Source organism: Rattus norvegicus, chromosome 5, assembly GCF_036323735.1.
Source record: "Rattus norvegicus strain BN/NHsdMcwi chromosome 5, GRCr8, whole genome shotgun sequence".
Lineage (NCBI taxonomy): Eukaryota > Metazoa > Chordata > Mammalia > Rodentia > Muridae > Rattus > Rattus norvegicus.
In genome coordinates this window covers 172,082,061-172,102,011 of record NC_086023.1, presented here as the reverse complement: position 1 = coordinate 172,102,011, position 19,951 = coordinate 172,082,061, and the positions used below count along the sequence as shown (strand labels likewise).

The window sequence follows — 19,951 nt, the reverse complement described above, 5'->3', positions numbered from 1 at the left end:
TGAGGCCAGTGTATACAGAGCGAATTCCGGGACAGCAACGATTACACAGAGATTCTGTCTCGAAAGACCAGATATAGACGGACAGAAAGACAGACAGACCGACAGACAGACAGACAGTAAACAACGGAAGGCAGGCAGACCGACCAACCGACGGACCAGGGTGGTTCGGACTTAAAAGCACCAGGTGATCTTCCAGAGGACGGGGGTCCAATTCCCAGGGTCCACCGGGTGGTTCACAACTGTTGGTAACTTGAGTCCCAGGAGATCTGATGCTCTCTTCCGGTTCCCGTAGGCACTGTACACACGTAATTTATATAATATACAAATAGGCAAAACACCCATACACATGAAATAAATGAAATAAAATTAAGTCAAAGGGCACCCAATTCCTTGGCGAGCCTGGATGTGACAAGAATGCTGTATCCGTGTCAATGGATAATACAGCACCTCTCAGACCCTAGCAGCCCCCATCCACCTAATGCTCAAATATGTGTGTGTATGAGCGCCGAGCCTTTCCACACGCTTGTGAAAAGGAGGCCTGGGGATAAGACTGGAGGGCTAGCGTCCAACTCGACCCTTAGTGCTATGGAGCTTTGTCCATAGCTTTGTCCCAAGACCTGGGAGGTGAGTACTGGGACTGGGACTTGAAGCTAACCTGGGCGCCAAACGCAGGGTAGGTGCTCCTTGGAAGAGAGCGGGGATGGGAGTGGGGCTCCCAAACACAGGGAGGTTGGCGGCGCAGCGCTGATCCGGTTGGGGGTGGGAGCAGGTCGGGCAACCCTGTGTGAAGCAGGGCGGGCGGCGCCGAGAAACAGGGGCTGCGGAGACCGGCGAGCGCCGGAGTGGACATAGCGGCCAGGCAGTCTTCCTACCGTCCGAATCAGTCAAGCAGCGTCGCGCTGTCTGTCGCGGGGTTGGAGGCTGAAGTTATGCAGCCCCGTGGTGAGCGGCCTGCAGGCAGGACACAGAGTCCGGAGCACAGTAGCCCGGGGCCCGGGCCTGAGGCGCCACCGCCGCCCCAGCCGCCGGCGTGAGTAGGGTGTAAGGATGGAGGGAGGGATGGCACCCTGCAAGAGGTGGTGCAGGGTCTCAGCCCTTGGGTTCTCCAGCGACTATTAAAGCAGATCTGCAGAATGGGGCCGAAGGGACTGCTCCCAGGGCCGGGTGAGGTCAACCTGGTGCGTGGGATCTGGGGATTCACTTCAGAGGGACAGCGTTGGCCAACTTCTCTCCAGTGCCTACAGTGCTCACAATGAGCGCTGAGGACACGGCTCCCTGGGAAATGCCTGCTTCTCCTCGGGGCACTAGAAGAGGAGCTTGGAGCCCCAGGGAGCCGTGTCCGCTTCCTCTGCTGCCGACCAGTTGAGAGCAGGCTCAAATTTATGAAGGAAGCTGCTCTGGCTCCAGCGGGGTTCCTTGACAGGAGAGAGAACGTGAGCCCTGGAAAGTGGCAGTGAGTGACAGGATGGTCCTTGATGGGCTTTTGGTCCCTGGTGACTGAACTACTGAGGATAGACTGCAGCTGCCTTGGCTGTGCTGGGAGTTCTCAAAGGTGGGTGAGTGGCTCTCTACAGTGTATAAACACTGACCTAGTCCTCCGGCCTGCAGCCCCGAGGCAGAGCGAGCTCGGCCCAGGCAGGCTCGGCCTGCAGCCCCCATGGAAGGTGCGATGCAGCTGTTGAGCAGAGAGGGTCACAGCGTGGCACACAACTCGAAGCGGCACTACCATGATGCTTTTGTGGCTATGAGCCGCATGCGGCAGCGTGGCCTCCTGTGTGACATCGTCCTGCACGTGGCAGCCAAGGAGATCCGTGCTCATAAGGTGGTGTTGGCCTCCTGTAGCCCCTACTTTCACGCCATGTTCACAAGCAAGTACCACATACGACAGTCTGGGTAGCCCTAGGGGGATCTCTGCACATCTTCCAGGGTAGGCTGCCTAATCCACTGTCTTCACAGATGAGATGAGTGAGAGCCGCCAGACACATGTGACACTGCATGATATTGACCCGCAAGCCTTAGACCAGCTGGTGCAGTTTGCATACACGGCTGAGATTGTGGTGGGCGAGGGCAACGTTCAGGTGAGGCATGCCGTTCCCATACCCGTGACCCCTGAGATCTTCAGCCCAGATCTCTGCACCCTGGTCTCCCCCATGCCTCTCCTCAATATCCAGTTACTCTGTGCTCTTCTGGCCCTCTCCTGCCTCACCCATCTTCATGCCCCAGACTCTACTCCCAGCTGCCAGCCTTCTGCAGTTAAATGGTGTTCGAGATGCCTGCTGCAAGTTCCTCCTGAGCCAGCTCGACCCTTCCAACTGCCTGGGCATTCGAGGATTTGCAGACACACACTCATGCAGTGACCTGCTCAAGGCAGCACACAGGTACGTGCTGCAGCACTTCGTGGATGTGGCCAAGACTGAGGAGTTCATGCTGTTGCCACTGAAGCAGGTAACCACTGAAGCAGGTAACATGCCAGTTTGGGCCCAGCCCCCCACCATGCATTGCCCCAGCCCAGACCCTAGCAGCCAGTGTTCTGCAATCCTCATTTCGAGTTTCTAGTGCAAGTTTCACCCTATGATTTATTCCCTGGCCATCTCCTCCCAACCCTGTTTCCATCTTCTCATTTCACCCAGCCATTTGTTTTAGATGCCTGTCTTTACCACACTCTAGGACCATTATTTCCCAGCCTCTGACTTATGTACCTAAGACTACTCAGGACCTCGGACACCCCCCCCCCATTACCCATCAGCACCACTACTGGAAACAAAATCTGTGAATCATGACTTTGCTTGGTCCTTCACTCTAAGAGCATTAAGTGTGTGTGTTTGTGCATGCGCGTGGCCTCCGTCTGATACTCTCAGACATGTTCAGGGTTTTCTGGGCCCTACCCTACCCAGATGTCAGGTCTGAGGACCTCTCACCCCCAGGTGCTGGAATTGGTCTCTAGTGATAGCCTGAATGTGCCCTCAGAGGAAGATGTGTATCGTGCAGTCCTGAGCTGGGTCAAGCATGATGTAGACACTCGGAGGCAGCATGTGCCAAGGGTGAGGCCAAGTCCTGGAGCTCCCATGCTGTCTAGAGGGGAATGCAGGTGGCTGAGATATAAGCTCACTTCTTCGGGTCCTTAGCATCTTCCATTCAGAGATTCCTATGGGGTGATTCAACCATCTCCAATCGTACAAATTCTATAGGCACCTGAGTGAGTCTTAGCCCTGGGACAAGTATGCCCTAGGGTCTCACCTTACGTGGCACCTCCTGCCCTAGCTGATGAAGTGTGTACGGCTGCCTCTGCTGAGCCGAGACTTCCTACTGGGCCACGTGGATGCTGAAAGCCTTGTGAGGCATCACCCTGACTGCAAGGATCTGCTCATTGAGGCCCTTAAGTTCCACCTGCTGCCTGAACAGAGAGGTGTTCTGGGTACCAGCCGCACAAGACCCCGTCGCTGTGAGGGTGCTGGCCCTGTGCTCTTTGCTGTTGGTATGCTGAGCCCCTTCTCCTTCCCATTCTTGCCCCAAGCCATCTACCCCAACTCAGAGTACGAACCCAACTCATTATACTTAGGACCTGTGCATCTCAAAGACCCTATGGTATGGGGCCCACTAGTGGGACCCAGTCTCTGTCTCTCCCACCCCTGGAGCCTTCATGTCTTTGTACTTGGGTCACACTAGAGTCCTCTGCCTGGCTTCCTTGAACCCCTTTACTTATATAGTTACCCATCTTCCAGGTGGGGGGAGCCTTTTTGCTATCCATGGAGACTGTGAAGCATATGACACTCGAACTGACCGCTGGCATGTGGTGGCCTCCATGTCTACACGTCGGGCTCGTGTAGGAGTCGCTGCTGTTGGGAACCGACTGTATGCTGTGGGCGGGTAAGCATAGAAGCTGGGCATGCAGGCTCAAAGGTTTGTCACGCACCTGCCAGGCCATCCTTGATCAGTAGCGGACTCTTCTCCTAGCTATGATGGAACCTCAGACCTGGCTACGGTGGAGTCCTATGACCCTGTGACAAACACATGGCAGCCCGAGGTCTCCATGGGCACAAGGCGAAGCTGCCTAGGTGTAGCTGCCCTGCATGGGCTCCTGTATGCAGCCGGTGGCTACGATGGGGCTTCCTGCCTCAACAGGTAGTAGTTTGGGTTAGGGCCCCAGTGGCCTTGCAGGGTTGGCTCAGCAGCAGCAGATGAGGCTGGCTTGACTGCAAAGTCACATCTGGCTAAGAGGATGAGGTCCTGCCTAATCCAGGCTACTGGGTCCCTAAGGCGTCCTTACCTAGGTCACAGCGTCAGCGGGGCCTCGGCACCATTTTCCCCCAAGAGGGGCCCTCCCTCCAGTCCAAGCAGCCCGTAGCCTGTACCCGCCCAGCACACACTGCCATCTATTCGGTCTGTGGTGCCCAGGATTTCAGCCATAGCAGTGGGGAGATGAGGGGACAGATGTTGAGACAGGATCACTTGACTGTTGTGACTGAACATCCATTCTGGTGTCCACAGTGCTGAACGATATGACCCACTGACAGGAACGTGGACATCCATTGCTGCCATGAGCACCCGGAGGCGATATGTGCGTGTGGCCACACTTGGTGGGTGACAGGACCTGCTTCCCGTGGTACCTGCTTTCCTGCCCATCCCCTTCCCACCCACCCCCAAAACTCCTACACCCTGCAGGAGCATCGTGGGTATATTGCCTTCCCACAGATGGGAACCTGTACGCCGTGGGTGGTTATGACAGCTCATCACACCTGGCCACCGTGGAGAAGTATGAGCCCCAGGTGCATAGCGCACCCCTGTCACAGTGTCCTCCTCTAAAGTGCTGGGTGGAATGGGGCATAATCCCAGATTCTGTACCATCCAAGGGGTCTGCTTTCTACATCCCACCCCTGACCCTCAGATACCCAGCCAAGAGTAGAGTCAGGGGTGAGGTGCCCTTGGTGGGTTTGCCTTCAGCCTGTCCTCGTGTCTCTACAGGTGAATTCATGGACACCCGTGGCTTCCATGCTGAGCCGGCGCAGCTCAGCAGGAGTAGCAGTACTGGAGGGTGCCCTGTACGTCGCAGGGGGCAATGACGGCACAAGCTGCCTCAACTCAGTGGAGAGATATAGCACCAAGGCTGGTGCCTGGGAGAGTGTGGCACCCATGAATATCCGCAGGTGTATAAGGCCAGGGGTGGGTGGTGAGTGGCTCTGCCACTACGTCTAGTTCATTCCAGGAGTGTAGCTCCAGGGGTTGTGCACACAGCACCTCACCAGTACAGCAGGTCGTTGGGTTCCTCCTGGGCATCTGGGGCTCTTTTTGATGCCCTGTCCCTATGGTTCCTCCCTCTATGCCCCACTCATCTGGCCTGTCTCTTGGCCTGCCCCTCGGGCTTACTCTTGCCTATCCAACTCCCCAGGAGCACGCATGACCTCGTGGCCATGGACGGCTGGCTCTACGCTGTCGGGGGCAATGATGGCAGCTCCAGCCTCAACTCCATAGAGAAGTACAACCCGAGGACCAACAAGTGGGTGGCAGCATCCTGCATGTTCACAAGACGCAGCAGTGTGGGTGTGGCAGTGCTGGAGCTGCTCAACTTCCCACCACCTTCCTCACCCACGCTGTCTGTGTCCTCTACCAGCCTCTGACACACGTCAGACTGCACAGAGGCCCCGCAGCCTCCCACATGCCTTAAACCCTACGGGGTGGCCCTACCACCTCTGTCTCCTCCACCGAGTGTTAGGGCAGATCCCATACCCCCCAGAGATTTCCTGTTCTTCTGTCTTGGTCTCTGTGTTCATTTGTCCTTGTTCATTTATTTGTGTGATGTTCGTTCATTCACTTATTTATTGATTCACTATTTATTGATGGATGAGAAGTGCTGCAGCTTCCAGTTCACACATTTACTCTCAATTGCCAGCTCTCCTGCATGTAGGGGACCAAGGAGCCCTTCGAGTGTTCTCTTGCCTGTCTCCCTTTGTGGAACAGCAGAGAACGCTGGGGGCGGACGCTCACTGAAAGAGGATGAGCAACACAGCTGGGCCTTGCAAACAGTGAGGGGCAGAGCGACTGCGGCAACAGGAGCAGAGGCAAGGGATTCCTAAGAAGATGCAGACCCCTAGCCAGCGCTTGCACATGGCACTTACCTGTCTCTGCCAGGCACTGTCCCTGAAGGACACAAAGCAGACTTGTTTCCTACGTCTCGTGTATACAGTGTGATGTCTTTTCTGGGTCTTCTATGGAGCTGGGCACACAACATGCACTTAGATCCTACACAGCAATATGAGCCAACTTGAACAATAAACATGTTTCTTGGGCTCCATGGGCCTGAGGCTGAATGTCCATCTCTGGCCCCCTTTGTACCTTCTGCTTGTGGGCCTACAGCACATCTTTAGCTCCTCTCTGGACAACAAGGTGAAGGTCTACAGGCAAGTGTACAGCCAGACTCAGATGCTACATTAATGTCTGGGGCTGCAAAATGGCACTTCTGCATCCAAATGGAACAGAGACTGGTATATCTGTTGACCAGCTGAGACTGGCTGTCATCCTAGTCCTGAGACGCCTATGATCTGGGACTATGGGTAAATGAGGAAGATAGGCCCCTACTTTACTGCCTTAGGAACCTGGGAGGCATGTGGCCTCTTTCTTGCATTTGGTTAAGCTTTGGGAACCCTGACTTCGGCTTGGGTGAGGGTTGGCCCAGAAAGAAGAGAAGCTGAGAGAAGGTCCTGGCCTCCCTTTATGTGAAGTTGCACTAATTGAGCAGCTGAGAGTGAGCACACCTACAGTCACCAATGACTCAGACAGCTGGGATTCATGTGGAAACAGGATGTGTGCACCCCGGCAGGGGAGGGGCAACTGGGAGGAAGAATCCCAGCGTTCATAGAAGTCCAATGTCTAGACACTCCAGTCTGAATACAGGTGTTCAGGGTGTATACAGACCAGGTCCTTCTGACCAGGTCTATACAGAGTGCTGAGAAGAGGGCTCCAGGTCCAATCAGGAAATAGCTACCCTACCCCTAGGCTGACTGCCTTGGGCCTAGAAAACCTGGGCTCTCACTGGAAGGTTTCCCTCAAAAGGGGCCAATCCGGGCCCAGAGAGGAGCCTCCTCCAGCCCCAGGGTAGGGGCAGGGCGTCCTGTGGCTACGCCCATCAGCGGGAGGTGTTAGCAGACGGAGCGAAGGACCCAGACCTGTCGACCTGCCCTGCCCAAGCTAGCAGCTGCCATCCATGGGGAACAGCCACTGCGTCCCTCAGACCCCCAGGAGGCTACGGGCCTCCTTTTCCAGAAAACCCTCGCTCAAGGGAAACAGGTGAGGGGTGTGGCCTGGCCACAAGGGAACAGGGTCTCCCTGGACCTGATGCCTGGACCAGGCCTTGAGCCTTCGGTTTCCCTTGTTCCCAGAGAAGACAGCGCCAGGAAGCTGGCTGGCCTGTTTGGCACCGAGGCTAGGCCTGATGGGGACACCGCAGCTAACAAGATCTTCCACTACATCCCTGGGACGGTGAGCAGAGGGGCGTGTCTGGCTGGAGTGGTATGGCACGGGGCCTGGAGTCTGAGGGCAACTTTGTGCTTCCCCTGTATGATTGTGTGTGCCACAGTGTGAGTGGTAATGTGGGCATCACATCTTCCAGCAACTCAGGGTGACCCCTGGCCAGCTTGGAGGGATTCAAGTCCAGAGCAAGATAAGGAAGTTGACGCTGTTCCTCTCCGGGGAGCTCACTCAAAAGTCTAGGCTGAGAGTGAAACCAAGACCAGCGTTGAGTCAGTGGTGAGCAGGCAGAGCCTGCCCACTCTTGTTGCATATCCAGAGGGACAGTGGCCACCCTCAACCTCCACTGCTCCAACCTGGGTCTTTTGGGCCCAAGAACTGGGTGAGAACTTCTGGTAAATAGCATAGTGTAGGCCTCAGTTCCCAAGTGTTACTGGTCCACAGCTGTTTCTGTTATGTAGAGCCCACAGCTACCATGTTGCCTTCTAGGCACCCATCCCCATACAGCAAGGAGCCAGCTCTGGAGTTCCTATAGACCTCTTGAGATCAGAAGGCTAACCATTCTGTGGGTTTAATGACTCGCTGAGGAAAAACATACCTTTCCCCTCCCCTTTTCCAACTCTACAGCAATACTTGGGAGGAGCCTGGGCTGCAGGTCTGACAGGAACTCCTCCTACTCTGCTGTTCTTGGAGAACCACACCCACCCCAGTGAGCCAGGCTCTGTTCTATATGTGCAGCCTCTACCAGAGTCGGGGCAAGGCTCCTGTATTCTTGGGTCCTGCAGCTGATGCAAACTCCCAAAGTACACCTTTCTCACAGGATCCCAGGAAACTAGGAAAACTGTACCACAGCCTCTCCTGGTCTCTGAGGTTGCAGGAATTTCTGCAGGCAGCTGTCACCTTCAGAAACCTTATTGCCTCAAAGAAATAAAGAGGGAAATGGGGCCTGGAGTGACCAAGAGTGGCATCCCTCCCCGTGGGCACATCTTAGACCCTGACTCCCTCCAGTCAGGCCCAGTCATAATTTTAAGAAAGAGTCCCAGAATTCCAGAGTAGTTGACCCTAGTCTGAACACAATAACTGGAAAGGGCAAAACATGACCCTCCCAGGAAGTGGGATCAGGAGGAGGAGCCCTAGCCAGGCGTGGGGCCAGTCCTCCTGAGCACTGTACATGGGCTATGGACTCTAGGTAGGTTCTACACCTAACAAGAGTGAGCCCTCAGCTGTCTGAGCACCAGGACCAGCTTCATACCTTTCCTACTCATGGCCTATTTTTCAGTGCCATCCAACGTCCATTTCAACACTGGGTGTAGGTACAGGAGGCCCCACCCAGAATCAGTGAAGATGTGAGCTGGTTTTGTCTGTTCACATTCCTAGGCCTGTGCTACAGGTAGTCCAACTTGATCAGGGCAGCGTAGCCCATGTAGGTAGTCCTGGGTAGCTCCCAAAGGCAACATGGTACCTGTCCTAAGCCTATGGCTTACAGCTTACTCCATTCCTGATCTCTAAAATGACACAGAGGATTCTTCCAAGACTGTCTAAGAATTGTATAGATGTTGGACCCACCTCTCTTCCTGCCTCCCAGAACATCCCAGTCATGTTCTAGGCTATGTGGAGTCATCAGTGAGCAAAATAGAATAAGACTTCTATTCTCACCTTTTTCCATTCCTATGTCAAAGACAGTCAAGACAAAACACGAGAAGATAGACTAAGCCAGACTAAACGAGTACTAAGTGAAAACCAAAGGCTGAATTTTAGGACATTCGGAAAGAAGGTAAACTTGAACAGAGCCCACAAAGGGGTGAAACGGGAAGTTAGGGCTGAGCAGAGAATTGCACACACACAGGTGAGACATTTATGTGTCTTACATAATGGGAGGAGGGAAGAGGACTGGGTCCCAAGTTTAGTCCTAGAGAACTCCTCAGGCCATGGCCAATGCTCTACCTTCTACTCTAAGTTAAGTAGTGTGCACATGGTGAGCTGCGATAGCCAGCACAGATTCACAAACACTGACTAGTACCTCTCTCTGGTTCCAACTTCTCAGACATCATGAGTTTCCAGACTCAACTTGGGCAATGTTGGGAATATTTACACTAAAAAATTAGCAAATATTACGAGCTAGGACCTTGGGTTTTTTTTTTCTTCTTTATTTCATTTTCATAGAACCAGATTTAAAAAAAAAAACATTTCCAACTGCTACTGAAAACCTGAGATGGCTTTGAGCATTATCTCATTCTCGTATCACCTCTGAATTCTTGGACAAGCCTGAGGGTGTCGAATGACCGAAGTTAAGTTGCACAGAATAGGCAGTAATGAAGATAAGGATTGAACCCAGGACATACCAACTTAAGTCTATACCACACAGCAGGTAGCTCTAACTGTAGGGAGTGTTCTATGTATGCGTGTGGTGTACACATATTCTACTTTTCATGTGATGAGGCTTAGGCGTGTGTGGTATGCATGTATGTGCATGTTCTTGATGAATGTATTCTGTGACTGTGCACGGACAGTTCAGAACTATATTCAGAAGCTGTGTGTATAGTGCGTGGGGATCTGGCCCCATCTGGTCCCTCTCTTGAGCCCTACTCCCTCAGGACATCCTGGGCCCAGAAAATCATCCAGAAAACCTGGAACAGCCATTCCTGAGTGTATTCAAAAAAGGGTGGCGGAGGACACCTGTGAGGAACCTAGGCAAGGTGGTGCACTATTCCAAGGTTCAGCTGCGGTTCCAGCACAGCCAGGTAGGAGCCACACCATGTTAGGAAATACTTGGGAACCAACATCCGTGCCTGGGGCTGTCTGCCCAGCCTCTGAGACTAGTGGCTCTGCTCTCCCCCAGGACATCAGTGACTGCTATCTGGAACTGTTCCCCTCCCACCTGTACTTCCAGGCCCATGGTTCTGAAGGACTTACATTCCAGGTGAGTGGTATAGACAGAGGGAGGGAGGGACTACGTTCCTTAGGAGTCCCTGCAGCCCCTCCTATACTGTCCTGTGGCAGGGGCTGCTACCACTGACGGAATTGAGCATCTGCCCGATTGATGGGTCCAGAGAGCATGCCTTCCAGATTACAGGTGTGTGGAGAGACCTGGCCTGGCCACCACTGGACCAGGACCTCTGGACCTGGCATTGGAGGTCCACTTGCAGCCCTTGGAGAGGAGACTTTCCTGTGGGCTTCTGTGAGTTCTAAGCTTGGCCCCTAGCCCACTTGACTCTTCTGCCCCTAGGCCCACTGCCTGCCCCACTCCTTGTTCTCTGCCACAGTGAGGCCGAGCTCAGCCATTGGCTCTACCACCTGGAAAAGCAAATGGCTCTCCTGGGTCTGCGGCAATGCCACTCAGCACCCCCACAGGTCAGTAGCAGAGTCCTCCCCCCATTCAGACTCCCTGGCCTGCCTTTGACCTATTCTTTCTTCCTCCTCAGGGTTCTCTAGGAGATAAACTCCCCTGGACCCAGCTATGGCGAGCGCACGGGTGTGAACCCATGAACAGCGCAATCTGTGCCTCAAGGGTCAAGCTGCAGCATCTGCCCTCCCAGGTGGGTGGGAAAAGACCTGAGGTGCAGTGAGATAGGGAAGGATAAAGGAATAAGTAAGGCTGGACTCCAGGTGGCCAACCCCACTCTATCCTTTGACCCCTTACAGGAGCAGTGGGACCGGCTTCTGGTACTGTACCCAGCATCCCTGGCCATCTTCTCTGAGGAGCCAGAAGGCCTTAACTTTAAGGTTGGCCCTCTCCACATACACCTGTCCGGGAAGGTGCCCTTTCTGGGGTGGGGGCGGAGACTCAGAAACCTGTATTTCAGGGCCTGTTGGGACAGAGCACAGGGTTCCACCTATCTGGCCCCACTGCCCTGGTCAGTCTGGTCTCTGCTCTGGCACAGAGCAGGAGTCTCCACCCTCTACGTCCCATCTCATCCTGCAGGGACATCCTTAATCCTGGAGTGGGTGGCATGGAACAAGCTACTTCTTGGGATCCCCCTTGTCTCTGAGCACCCTCCATGCATCATGCGGAGAGAGGGCGTGCATGAGCAAGTGTCTAGAACTAAAGCATGACACTGGTGTGCACTCATTGTCACTAAAAAACATACCAAGGGGGCTTCCCTCACAGGGCTGGTCCCTACTAGCATCTGTCTACACCTGGCGTCAGCTGGTGAAGATCCAACAGGAGGTAGAGTGTAGATGTTCCAGAACCAAGCTGCTGAGCCTTTTCTCAGAGTGACATCCTCGGGGCTAGGTGGCCTGAGTTTCCAGCCCAGCTCTGGAGAGCAGGATGGAAGGATAGAGCCAGGAAGAGGCTGGGATGACCCAGATAAATACCTAGTTACTCCACAGGGGGAGCTTCCACTAAGTGCCATCCATATCAACTTAGAAGAGAAGGAAAAAGAGATCCGCTCCTTTCTCATCGAAGGTAGGGTCCTACCTGGAATCTACCCACTGCTCAACTGGGCTTCTGGGAGGGGTATACGTTTGGTGGATGCTTCAACTCTTTGCTCTGTGGGGTGAGAAGTGTACCTGTCCTGTCAGACCTTAGTTCACATATCTCGTGCTAGGCCGTCTCATCAACACCATCCGAGTGGTGTGTGCCAGTTATGAGGATTACAGTCAATGGCTGCTGTGCCTCAGGACGGTCTCTCACAGGGATGGGGCCCACCTGCTGCCTGGCCCAGAGAGTTTCCCAGGACTACAGAGACCCACACAGGTGAGGAGTCAGTGAGGTCCCTGTAACTCAGGTTGTGGCAGTGGTACAAACTAGGGAACAGAAAGGTAGGTCCAAGCAGGGATAGATAGGTAAGGAGACAGATCCAGCCCCTCACCTCACCTCTGCTACTTAGGTTTTAGGTAGAGGCCGAGGTTCACTCTCTTCCAATGGACGAACCAGCCGGAAATTAGAGTGTCCAGTGTTCCCTACCAGCCAATCCCTCCCTGAGCCCTCAGTGCCAACCACCATAGGTGTCCCTGCCCATCCTGTGCCTGTAAGTACCTAAAGGAATGACATGAGAGGGGGGGATAAAAAAAAACCCATGGGACTTCGGTCTCCTGGGGAGCCTAGGTCCCGTTGTCCCATGGTGATGATTACTGGACCATAGGGAGGGCACATGAACTGAAGGGACCTCCATGCAGGCTCATAGAAGAGTCTGTGGGAAAGAAGCCCTGGAGATCTTTCTGAGTTGTTCTTGGTTTCCACAGAACCAGACCAACTCTAACTGTGTCAGCACTGGCCAAACGAAGGTAGAGCTGAGGCACAGTGGCAGTAGCCAGTTCCCCAGGGGCAAAGCTCAAAGAGAAGTATCTGGCTCAACTGCCCCACTGCCCCTGCACCTGGACCTGACGAAGGTAACCTCACCACATACCCTGACCCCAGGCCATTTTCCTTCCTGTTTCTACTTCCTTACTTGTCTAGGTGATCCTAGAACTCAGAGACCTCATGCTCTAAGGACAGAAGGTTCTCGATGCATCTAACTGAGGTAACCCATGTATTCCCTTCTTCTTGTAGATGAGTGTCCTGAACCTAGATAGTGGCCCAGAGGCTCAGGATTGCTCTCCAGACATTCCACACTCCCCGCTCTATGCTGATCCCTACACACCACCAGCTATAGCTCACCACAAGATTACAGACATCCAAGGCCTGGATGAGGTCAGTGCTCTACTGGGTGGCAGGACTGAATATGCTACAGTGATATCAGGAGATGTCAGAAACCTGAAGACTATGAAGGGAGGATGTTTCTGGGCAAGGGATCTCTGGGCTTCACAGTGGTCTCAGACCAGGGCTTCAGGTAACTCTCATTTTCCCAGCAGTTCCTCTGTGCAGTACAGACATCACCTGGACCTGAACTATCAAGCCCGTTCCCCTCAGTCTCTGTGTCTGTGCCTGTCTCTGACTCCAACTCTGGAATCTCCAGCTCCCCCCGGCCTCTGGGCTCACACTTGCTCTCCAAGAAAGGAGCCCTGCAGTCCAGAGCTTCCCAGAGACACCGGGGTTCCATCAAGAGCAGGGCCCCACAGCCCTCAGACTTCCCTCAGCTTGTAAGTCACATTCTCCACTCTGGTGTGGAGGCCCAGAGATCAGGGGATATTGGGTAGGGGGTTCTAGGACTCCAAGGAGAAAAACAAGCGAATATGGGGCAGAGAGAAACCACGGACAAAGACAGCATGGTAGGACAGGAAGCAGGAGGGTAAGGAGAAGGAAGTGGCAAGGCTTTGGCAGGTCGAGTGGGCTGATCTGTGCTGGCTTTAAGACTTGTATTTTGGGGCTTCCAGGTCACACCTGCCAGAGAAGGTACACCCAGTTCCCTGCCACCTCCCCCAGGTGAGTGAGGGTCTTACCTCCTAAAGGGAAAGGGGTCCTACTTCTTAAACCTGATGCCTGAGTCGTCTCTGACTCCCCTACTAGATGAAGAGGCTCCTATCTGGAACAAGACTTCCTCTCCCTCCCACCAGAAGTGGTCACATCCCAGGAAGCCTGCGGTGGAAGGGGGATTCATCCAGTGGATCTGATGGCCCCCGAGTGAGCTGCTGCTTCTCAAAAAACACAAACAGCCAGCACCAACCGGGATAAGAGTATGCAGTTCGGCCAGTCCTTTGACTTATATTAAATACACCAGGGCCTAACCCCATCAGGTCGAGGGTGTTTCTAGAATTTTGAGGATAGAGGCACCTCTCACCAGGCTCTAGCTACTCAGCTTTAGCAGTTGGAACAAATGAAAGGAGGTAACCCTAGGAACGAACCAGTGAGGGACATCAGTAAGATTCTGTACAACCCCAGAAGCTATACCTCTAGGGGGAGAGGTGGGGGTGCTAGTGCAGGTCTTTACTTAGAAGTGGGGAACAGCATGCGTGTGAAATACAGAGCACTGAAAAAGTCAGGTTGTCAAACCCAGCCTGTGAAGCCAGAAGGCATGAGGGTCAGAGATCATTAGGGTGAGAGCTATTACAAGAAGCAAAGGAGTATAGGAAAAGCTAGTACTGTTGGGTGCACAGGGTAAGGTTGGTCAGAAAAATGAACACCATAAACAAGAAAGAGATTTTATTGGTGCTGTGTCCCTGTGTTCCCCTCTGAGCAGCCAGAGTAATCTACCATCCTAAGGACCTTTATCTGCTGTCTTGGGTAGAACCCCACCCTGAAGGGGCTATCACTGTGTCACCTCAATCCCTTCGCCTACCTTCCCACTCTACAACTTCTCTCAGCCTTGGTTTCTTCCAAGCTCCCTTTAGTATCAGGAGACAGTCGTTCCATGGGATGCTATCAAAGTATATATATATACATATATATATATATATATATATCCTGTTGGGGGCTCTTGGAGAAGATCCAACCCTGCCCCATAGATCCCACCTTGCGGGGGCCTCAGAAACCACCCCTGGAGCTATTCCTAGAACAATGGTTTTCAACCTATGGCTCACAACCCCCTTGGTAAACCTCTAGCTCCAAAAAATATTTACATTATGATTCATAACAGTAGCAAAAGTCCAGTTATGAAGTCGCAATGAAAATAATTTTATGGTTGGGGATTACTACAACAGGAGAAACTGTATTGAAGGGTTGCAGCATTAGGAAGGTTGAGAACCACTGCCTAGAACCTATTCACTGACCTGGGCCAGGCCTACACAAGTTGTGGCTGTGGTGCCTCAGGGATCAGGGCCTTGGAGGCCCTAGCCGGCCAAGCCTGCCTTTCAGTAGGGCAGTGTTCTTGGCCTGCCTCCCTCTCGCTTTGAAGGCACTTAGTATCCTCATCCTGGCCTAGACATATCCAGAGGGGCCTTGTTGCTTTGACACTTATTGTAGATCACTTTCATTTCTCACCAGACAAAAGGCAGGATGCCCATTTAAGTTAGGTTTCAGATAACAGTTTCTTCATACAAGTACATTTCAGGAATTTCATGTAAATTCAAATTTAGCTCGATGCCCTGTCGTTTTTCCTTGCAAATCCATGTTTAGTGCCCACTTACCCACAACCCTGAATCTCTACCCTCCCAGGTATGGAAAAATGGCCTTGGCCTTAGTCAGTGGCTGGACCCTTAGGTTGAATCTAAGTAAATCAGTACCAAGGACACTGGTTCCTTCCTAGATGCCTTAGAAGACAGGGGTCAAAGGGTGGGGAGAAGAGCAACATCTTGTCCTTGTCACCTGGGTTCATCTTCATGCTCATGCCTCACCAGGCCAGCCTGGCTTCTAGCAGCTGGGGTCTGAGCTGGAACTGGGTCTTGGTCTGCCACCATGCCCTCTCCCAACCTGGCGACGGAAGTAGCGGATAGCGGAGATGGTGCCAATGTTGGCCAGCAAGACTGTAGGAGAAGCAGAAGATACCCTGAGAGCCAGCTCGGGCTTTACCACACCTTCCGCCTGTACCACCCAGTCTTCCAAGGACGGTGTGCTGGAGGTATAGTAGCAATGACAAAAGCAAGGTCAAGGAGCCTGAACCCCCATGCACCCTTCGTCCCCGCTGGCCCAGCAGACAGGTAAGCAGCTCTAGCCCCTAGGTCTTCTAGGCATAACACCCTCATCCCAGGACTTCCAAACCTGTTTTCCAAGCATCTGGGGCATGTAGATCCGAGGTTCTCACAGCCCACGTGGCAAAGGCAACGAACACCAGGCACATGTCATTTTGGCTAAATTTAAATGAAGTAAGGGGACTCCGTAGTTCCCCTAAGAAAGAAAAGTCCATTAGATGCTCCTCTCTGAGACATGCCTGCCATAGAATTCCACCTGTCCTAGATAGATCTTTTGAGTCAGATCTTCCCCACGACGTCTCCTATTTAAGACACTGGAGAGTATGTGATAGTTGAACCAGAACAATTTGGGAGATTTGCCTTTTGGGTCTTCTGTTCTCTGGTCTGCGGCATGGTTTACAGAGGAGAAAGGAGATTTTGGACAGTGGTCAGTGATAAAGCCAAAACCCTGAAGCGTCTGGCCTGAGCTGCCCTATCCTAAATGTTTCCTGGGGTAAGTTAGGAGATTACCCTTCCTCCATGTAGATCCCAGAGCATGAAAGAACACGCATACGTACAAGCAGGTATCAGGGTCACTCCCTGCCCCCTACCATATCCTCTTACTCTAGCTCCCTGGACAATGTGTTTCCAGGACCTGGATGGGGCTGGGACCTGATAAACACCTACCTGCCTTCCTGATTGTTAAACTAAGGTGTTCTGCTGTAGGTGGAACAGGGTTGGAAGGTGCCTCAGGCCCGACTTCCCTAGAAAGCTCTGAGGTCTGCATCTGGATATGAGTGGCTGGTGGCTGTCTGTTCCCAAATCCTTCCTCAGGGAAGAAGTGTTCATAGACCTCAGGGATGGAGATTGGCACTAAATCTCCAGGGGGAACAGGTGCCACAGTGTCTGCTCTCGGTGGCGACACTGAGGAGTGGCCCCTCTGACATCTTGACCTCTGGGCTCTGCTATCCCGAAAAAAAAACTCGCATGTGTCAGGCCATTGGACTTCATCCAGGGCTTGGCTGGCTGCCTCCTCGTCTTCTACATCTTCATCTTCTTCCTCAATGGTGTCACAGAAAAAGAACTCATAGGCCTCAGGGAGAGTCACTGCAAAGCAGCTTCCAGGCTCAGCCTCTGCTGATACAGAGGATATAGGAGGAGGCAGGTGCTTGAGGATCCGAGGCTGGGGGAGTCGGGGTCCAACAGCTACAGCGTCCCAGGCTGCTGACCCCCCACGGCTTCCTGCTGCTGTCCTGGGAGCTGAGGGCCAGTCCGGGGTTAGGGAGGATGATCCTGTAGGCTCGCCTGACCTTGATTCTTCATGGCTGGGTATAGCCATGGAAAATCGTACTTTCTTCTTCTTGGGGCCTTGGACAGGACCTAGGCAGGGCTCTCCTGAGGACCCTGCTGAGAACTGCCCTACTGGCTTCTCAATGTTTCCCCCTGGAGGCAGAGTCACTGCTGTATCCACCACAGCAGCTTCAGCCTGGGAAATAGGGGATAAAGAAGGCATAACAGGTATAGACACACTCTCTGTAGACTCAGTCTTTGAAACAGAATGAGGCAAATCTGTAGAAAGCACATCCACTGAAGCAGGCACAGAGGGAGAAACTTCTGTCTTGATCTCTGAGCCTGCTGCAGAGAGGTCCACGTGCAATCCAGGTGTGCACGAAGAGGCAAAGTCAGCCTTGCCCAGTTGAGACATAGAGGCAGTTGTGGACAAAGCCATGTCAGGCTCAGAGGCAGGTGTAGACTGATTTGTATGGGGTTGACATTTGAAGGCAAGTGTGGACAAAGCCATGTCAGGCGTGAAGGGGTGTGTAGACGAAGCTATGTCAGGCTGAGGCTTGGAGGCAGGTTTAGACAAAGCCATGTAGGGTTGAGGCTTGGTGGCAGGTTTAGACATATTTGGTGTTGCCATGGAGATATCTGGATGAACTTCCTGGACAGGTTTGGATACCAAGTGTAACACGGCTCTGGATTTCTTTCCGATCTGGTCAGTATCTTGCTCAGTTATCGGAGTAGGTGTAGGAAGATCCGAGCCTGACTCCTGTCTGGCCATCTGTTCAGGAATACTAGAGTCATGTTCCGGAGCACCCGTGGAGTCCGACTGTGGCTTATCCTGCTGGGATTTTGCTATTAGTGTCCCAGACATAAGAACCTTCTTGGGCCTGGCCTCCGTAAGCTGTGGGGAGCTCATCTGGATAGCAGCAGAGTCTGGAGATCCAGAGTACTTGGTCCCCTTGGCACCAACACCACGCCTCTTCTTACGACCAGGTTTCTGCGGTGAAGCTTCAAGGCTGTCAGGGGGACTTTGAGGGATGGCACTGTGGCCAGGAGACTCGGGACTATGGGGGGGTTTACCAGGAGAACTAGGGGCAGGACCTTGCAAAAGCCTCTGCATTTTGTCTGTGAAAGTTGCTGACCCTGGGAAGGACAAGGCCTGGCCAGGACAGACACTGTCTGAGCTGGGGAACGGAAGGGCTTCTGACTGTGTGGACGTGCTGACTACCTGATGACTGGCCTCCAGAGCCAGGACAGGCTCACACTGAGACCTGCTGACCAACTGCTGAGCGGCCACGTCCTCCAACTCACAGCCCTGTTGTCCCCTCCCTTGGGAAACCAGCTGCCCAGTGAAGAGGGGTGGGGGCCCAGGGGGGCTGCTTCCACTGCTGTCCCCTTGGTCAATGTCACTGGACAAGGGCTCGTCGCCAGAAGCCAGGTCAGCCTGCAAGAGGCCACACTCATCAGCAGTGGCTGAGAACTCGGCCCATTCACGATCGCTGAGCTGGACACTGTACTGGAAGTTGTCCATTGCACATCAGCAGAGGTGCTGGAGTGACAGCAAGACTTTGGGCCAGGCAGGGTCTTCACAAATCCAGGCTCCATGCACTAAGTAGCACACATTGCCACTATCCTGCCTGACCTTGTAGCACCTGTCCCCGCCCTGGCAGTCCATTCTATCTGGAAGAACCACAGGACAGACTTTCCTTCTTTCCAGATTCTACTTCATTCTTCTGAGTTAGAAATCTACTTCAGTTTCCCCTGTTTTCAATTCAGCTCCAAATAACAGTACCGTGACATACTGTCACAGTCCTAAAATGAAATATGATTTCATATTAGTGAAGCAAATTAAAGACAAGTGTTAGTCATGTCTGGATGGTGTCCCCTCACATCTCTGAGATCTTTCAATGGGACTGATTTCCCATCTCCAGCTCTGTTCACAGGGTTTTGCATCAGAGATCAGTTCTCTATGACAGTCATTCCTAGCCTCCCCAGCTACCACCACTGGCAGCCAACCACAGAAGAGAATCCATAGCATCCATCGGATGATACCCTTCTGGACAATGACCTTCCACCAGCCTTGGCTGGAGCAAGTTTTCTGGGCTTACCAAGGTCATGTTGGTACTGGCCAGAGCCTACTCAAAAGTTTATAAGAGGAACCTAGGCCAGAGGTCACAGAACTTAAACACCCCCCGCCCCCTGAACTCCAGCAAACCACTATGGCTGTTCTCAGGGTCTGTACTCCCATCTACTCCTGCCCTGCTATCCAAAGCTCCATTTTGCCCAATCTGAGTGAACCAAGATGGTCTGAGCTAGCCAAGGCCTCCAGTCTCTGACCCCTGAAGGGACCATGGCCAGTTATGTCTAGAATGAGGCGAGTAGGAAGTTACTATGACTGGAACAATCCTGAGTGAGAAAAACCACTGGGGGCTTCCTACCTATCAGCCTTTCTCTCCTCTCTAATCCTCTGGAGAGGCCATGGTAAAACTTTCCTGCCATTAGGACCACTAGACGGAAGAAAGGGGCTAAGTGTATCTTACCTGGTTCTCAGCAGCCAGCTAGGGCCATGGAGCTATCATCTGGAGGCTTGTCCCCAAGCAGCTAGGTGCTAGGCTTCTTAATGCATGCCCCGCCCCTACTTCCAAAAATATCCTGTCCCTGGGATCACTTATGACTCGTGCCAGTCTCAGAGCCAAGCCACAAATAGATGGCATTTGAGGGGACTCCAGCAATATGAAGGACATTTTCCTGGTGTAGGGCCAGCACTGGGGGTTGGCAT

The 19,951-nt window shown here is 53.2% G+C and overlaps 3 protein-coding genes across 13 annotated transcripts; 2 read left to right on the top strand and 1 right to left on the bottom strand.

The window, feature by feature from the left end:
- The first annotated feature begins 66 nt into the window (after window positions 1–66).
- Window positions 67–6,311, top strand: Klhl17 (kelch-like family member 17). Of its 7 annotated transcripts, none has more exons than XM_039109280.2 (12): window positions 67–184; window positions 1,609–1,868; window positions 1,957–2,078; window positions 2,224–2,445; window positions 2,925–3,041; window positions 3,262–3,475; window positions 3,723–3,867; window positions 3,955–4,122; window positions 4,489–4,577; window positions 4,663–4,766; window positions 4,963–5,144; window positions 5,387–6,305. In XM_039109280.2, exons 2-12 carry the CDS (start codon window positions 1,658–1,660, stop codon window positions 5,613–5,615), a joined length of 1,803 nt encoding a protein of 600 aa, XP_038965208.1. In that variant the 5' UTR covers window positions 67–184; window positions 1,609–1,657; the 3' UTR covers window positions 5,616–6,305. The 7 variants fall into 7 exon arrangements, with proteins under 7 accessions (XP_038965208.1, NP_663704.1, XP_063143231.1 ...); NM_145671.2 differs by lacking the exon at window positions 67–184 and adding an exon at window positions 817–1,030 and having other exon boundaries at window positions 4,693–4,766; window positions 5,387–6,311; XM_063287161.1 differs by lacking the exon at window positions 67–184 and adding an exon at window positions 895–1,030 and having other exon boundaries at window positions 4,693–4,766; window positions 4,963–5,039.
- A 134-nt stretch (window positions 6,312–6,445) lies between these two features.
- Plekhn1 (pleckstrin homology domain containing N1) lies at window positions 6,446–14,488 on the top strand. 5 transcript variants are annotated; one of them, XM_063287515.1, is made up of 17 exons: window positions 7,241–7,281; window positions 7,374–7,473; window positions 7,604–7,843; window positions 9,145–10,202; window positions 10,301–10,381; window positions 10,462–10,534; window positions 10,688–10,812; window positions 10,884–10,997; window positions 11,104–11,184; window positions 11,794–11,869; window positions 12,012–12,160; window positions 12,294–12,434; window positions 12,649–12,795; window positions 12,956–13,096; window positions 13,258–13,485; window positions 13,720–13,768; window positions 13,853–14,488. In XM_063287515.1, the coding sequence occupies exons 7-17, from the start codon at window positions 10,768–10,770 to the stop codon at window positions 13,954–13,956; spliced, it is 1,275 nt and encodes a 424-aa protein (XP_063143585.1). In that variant the 5' UTR covers window positions 7,241–7,281; window positions 7,374–7,473; window positions 7,604–7,843; window positions 9,145–10,202; window positions 10,301–10,381; window positions 10,462–10,534; window positions 10,688–10,767; the 3' UTR covers window positions 13,957–14,488. The 5 variants fall into 5 exon arrangements, with proteins under 5 accessions (XP_006239627.1, XP_006239626.1, NP_001127995.1 ...); XM_006239565.5 differs by lacking the exon at window positions 7,604–7,843 and having other exon boundaries at window positions 6,446–7,281; window positions 10,056–10,202; XM_006239564.5 differs by lacking the exon at window positions 7,604–7,843 and having other exon boundaries at window positions 6,446–7,281; window positions 10,056–10,202; window positions 13,255–13,485.
- Window positions 14,470–19,763, bottom strand: Perm1 (PPARGC1 and ESRR induced regulator, muscle 1). Its single transcript, NM_001108001.1, has 4 exons — window positions 19,713–19,763; window positions 16,576–18,984; window positions 15,980–16,105; window positions 14,470–15,744 (listed from the first exon to the last, which is right to left on the bottom strand). The coding sequence occupies exons 2-4, from the start codon at window positions 18,701–18,703 to the stop codon at window positions 15,632–15,634; spliced, it is 2,367 nt and encodes a 788-aa protein (NP_001101471.1). The 5' UTR covers window positions 18,704–18,984; window positions 19,713–19,763; the 3' UTR covers window positions 14,470–15,631.
- Window positions 19,764–19,951: the final 188 nt, after the last annotated feature.

What these genes read in the sequence shown, in the direction of transcription:
- Klhl17 (XM_006239521.4), top strand. Translation starts at nt 930, where the DNA reads ATGCAGCCCCGTGGTGAGCGGCCTGCAGGCAGGACACAGAGTCCGGAG. An exon ending in TGGGCGAGGGCAACGTTCAG is followed by an intron (nt 2,079 to 2,223) that starts GTGAGGCATGCC and finishes TTCATGCCCCAG; the next exon opens with ACTCTACTCCCAGCTGCCAG. An exon ending in CGACTGTATGCTGTGGGCGG is followed by an intron (nt 3,868 to 3,954) that starts GTAAGCATAGAA and finishes CTCTTCTCCTAG; the next exon opens with CTATGATGGAACCTCAGACC.
- Plekhn1 (NM_001134523.1), top strand. Translation starts at nt 7,199, where the DNA reads ATGGGGAACAGCCACTGCGTCCCTCAGACCCCCAGGAGGCTACGGGCC. An exon ending in GCCACTCAGCACCCCCACAG is followed by an intron (nt 10,813 to 10,883) that starts GTCAGTAGCAGA and finishes CTTCCTCCTCAG; the next exon opens with GGTTCTCTAGGAGATAAACT. An exon ending in CCGCTCCTTTCTCATCGAAG is followed by an intron (nt 11,870 to 12,011) that starts GTAGGGTCCTAC and finishes ATCTCGTGCTAG; the next exon opens with GCCGTCTCATCAACACCATC.
- Perm1 (NM_001108001.1), bottom strand. Translation starts at nt 18,703, where the DNA reads ATGGACAACTTCCAGTACAGTGTCCAGCTCAGCGATCGTGAATGGGCC. An exon ending in TTTAACAATCAGGAAGGCAG is followed by an intron (nt 16,106 to 16,575) that starts GTAGGTGTTTAT and finishes TTTCTTTCTTAG; the next exon opens with GGGAACTACGGAGTCCCCTT. An exon ending in CCCAGATGCTTGGAAAACAG is followed by an intron (nt 15,745 to 15,979) that starts GTTTGGAAGTCC and finishes CTTCTCCTACAG; the next exon opens with TCTTGCTGGCCAACATTGGC.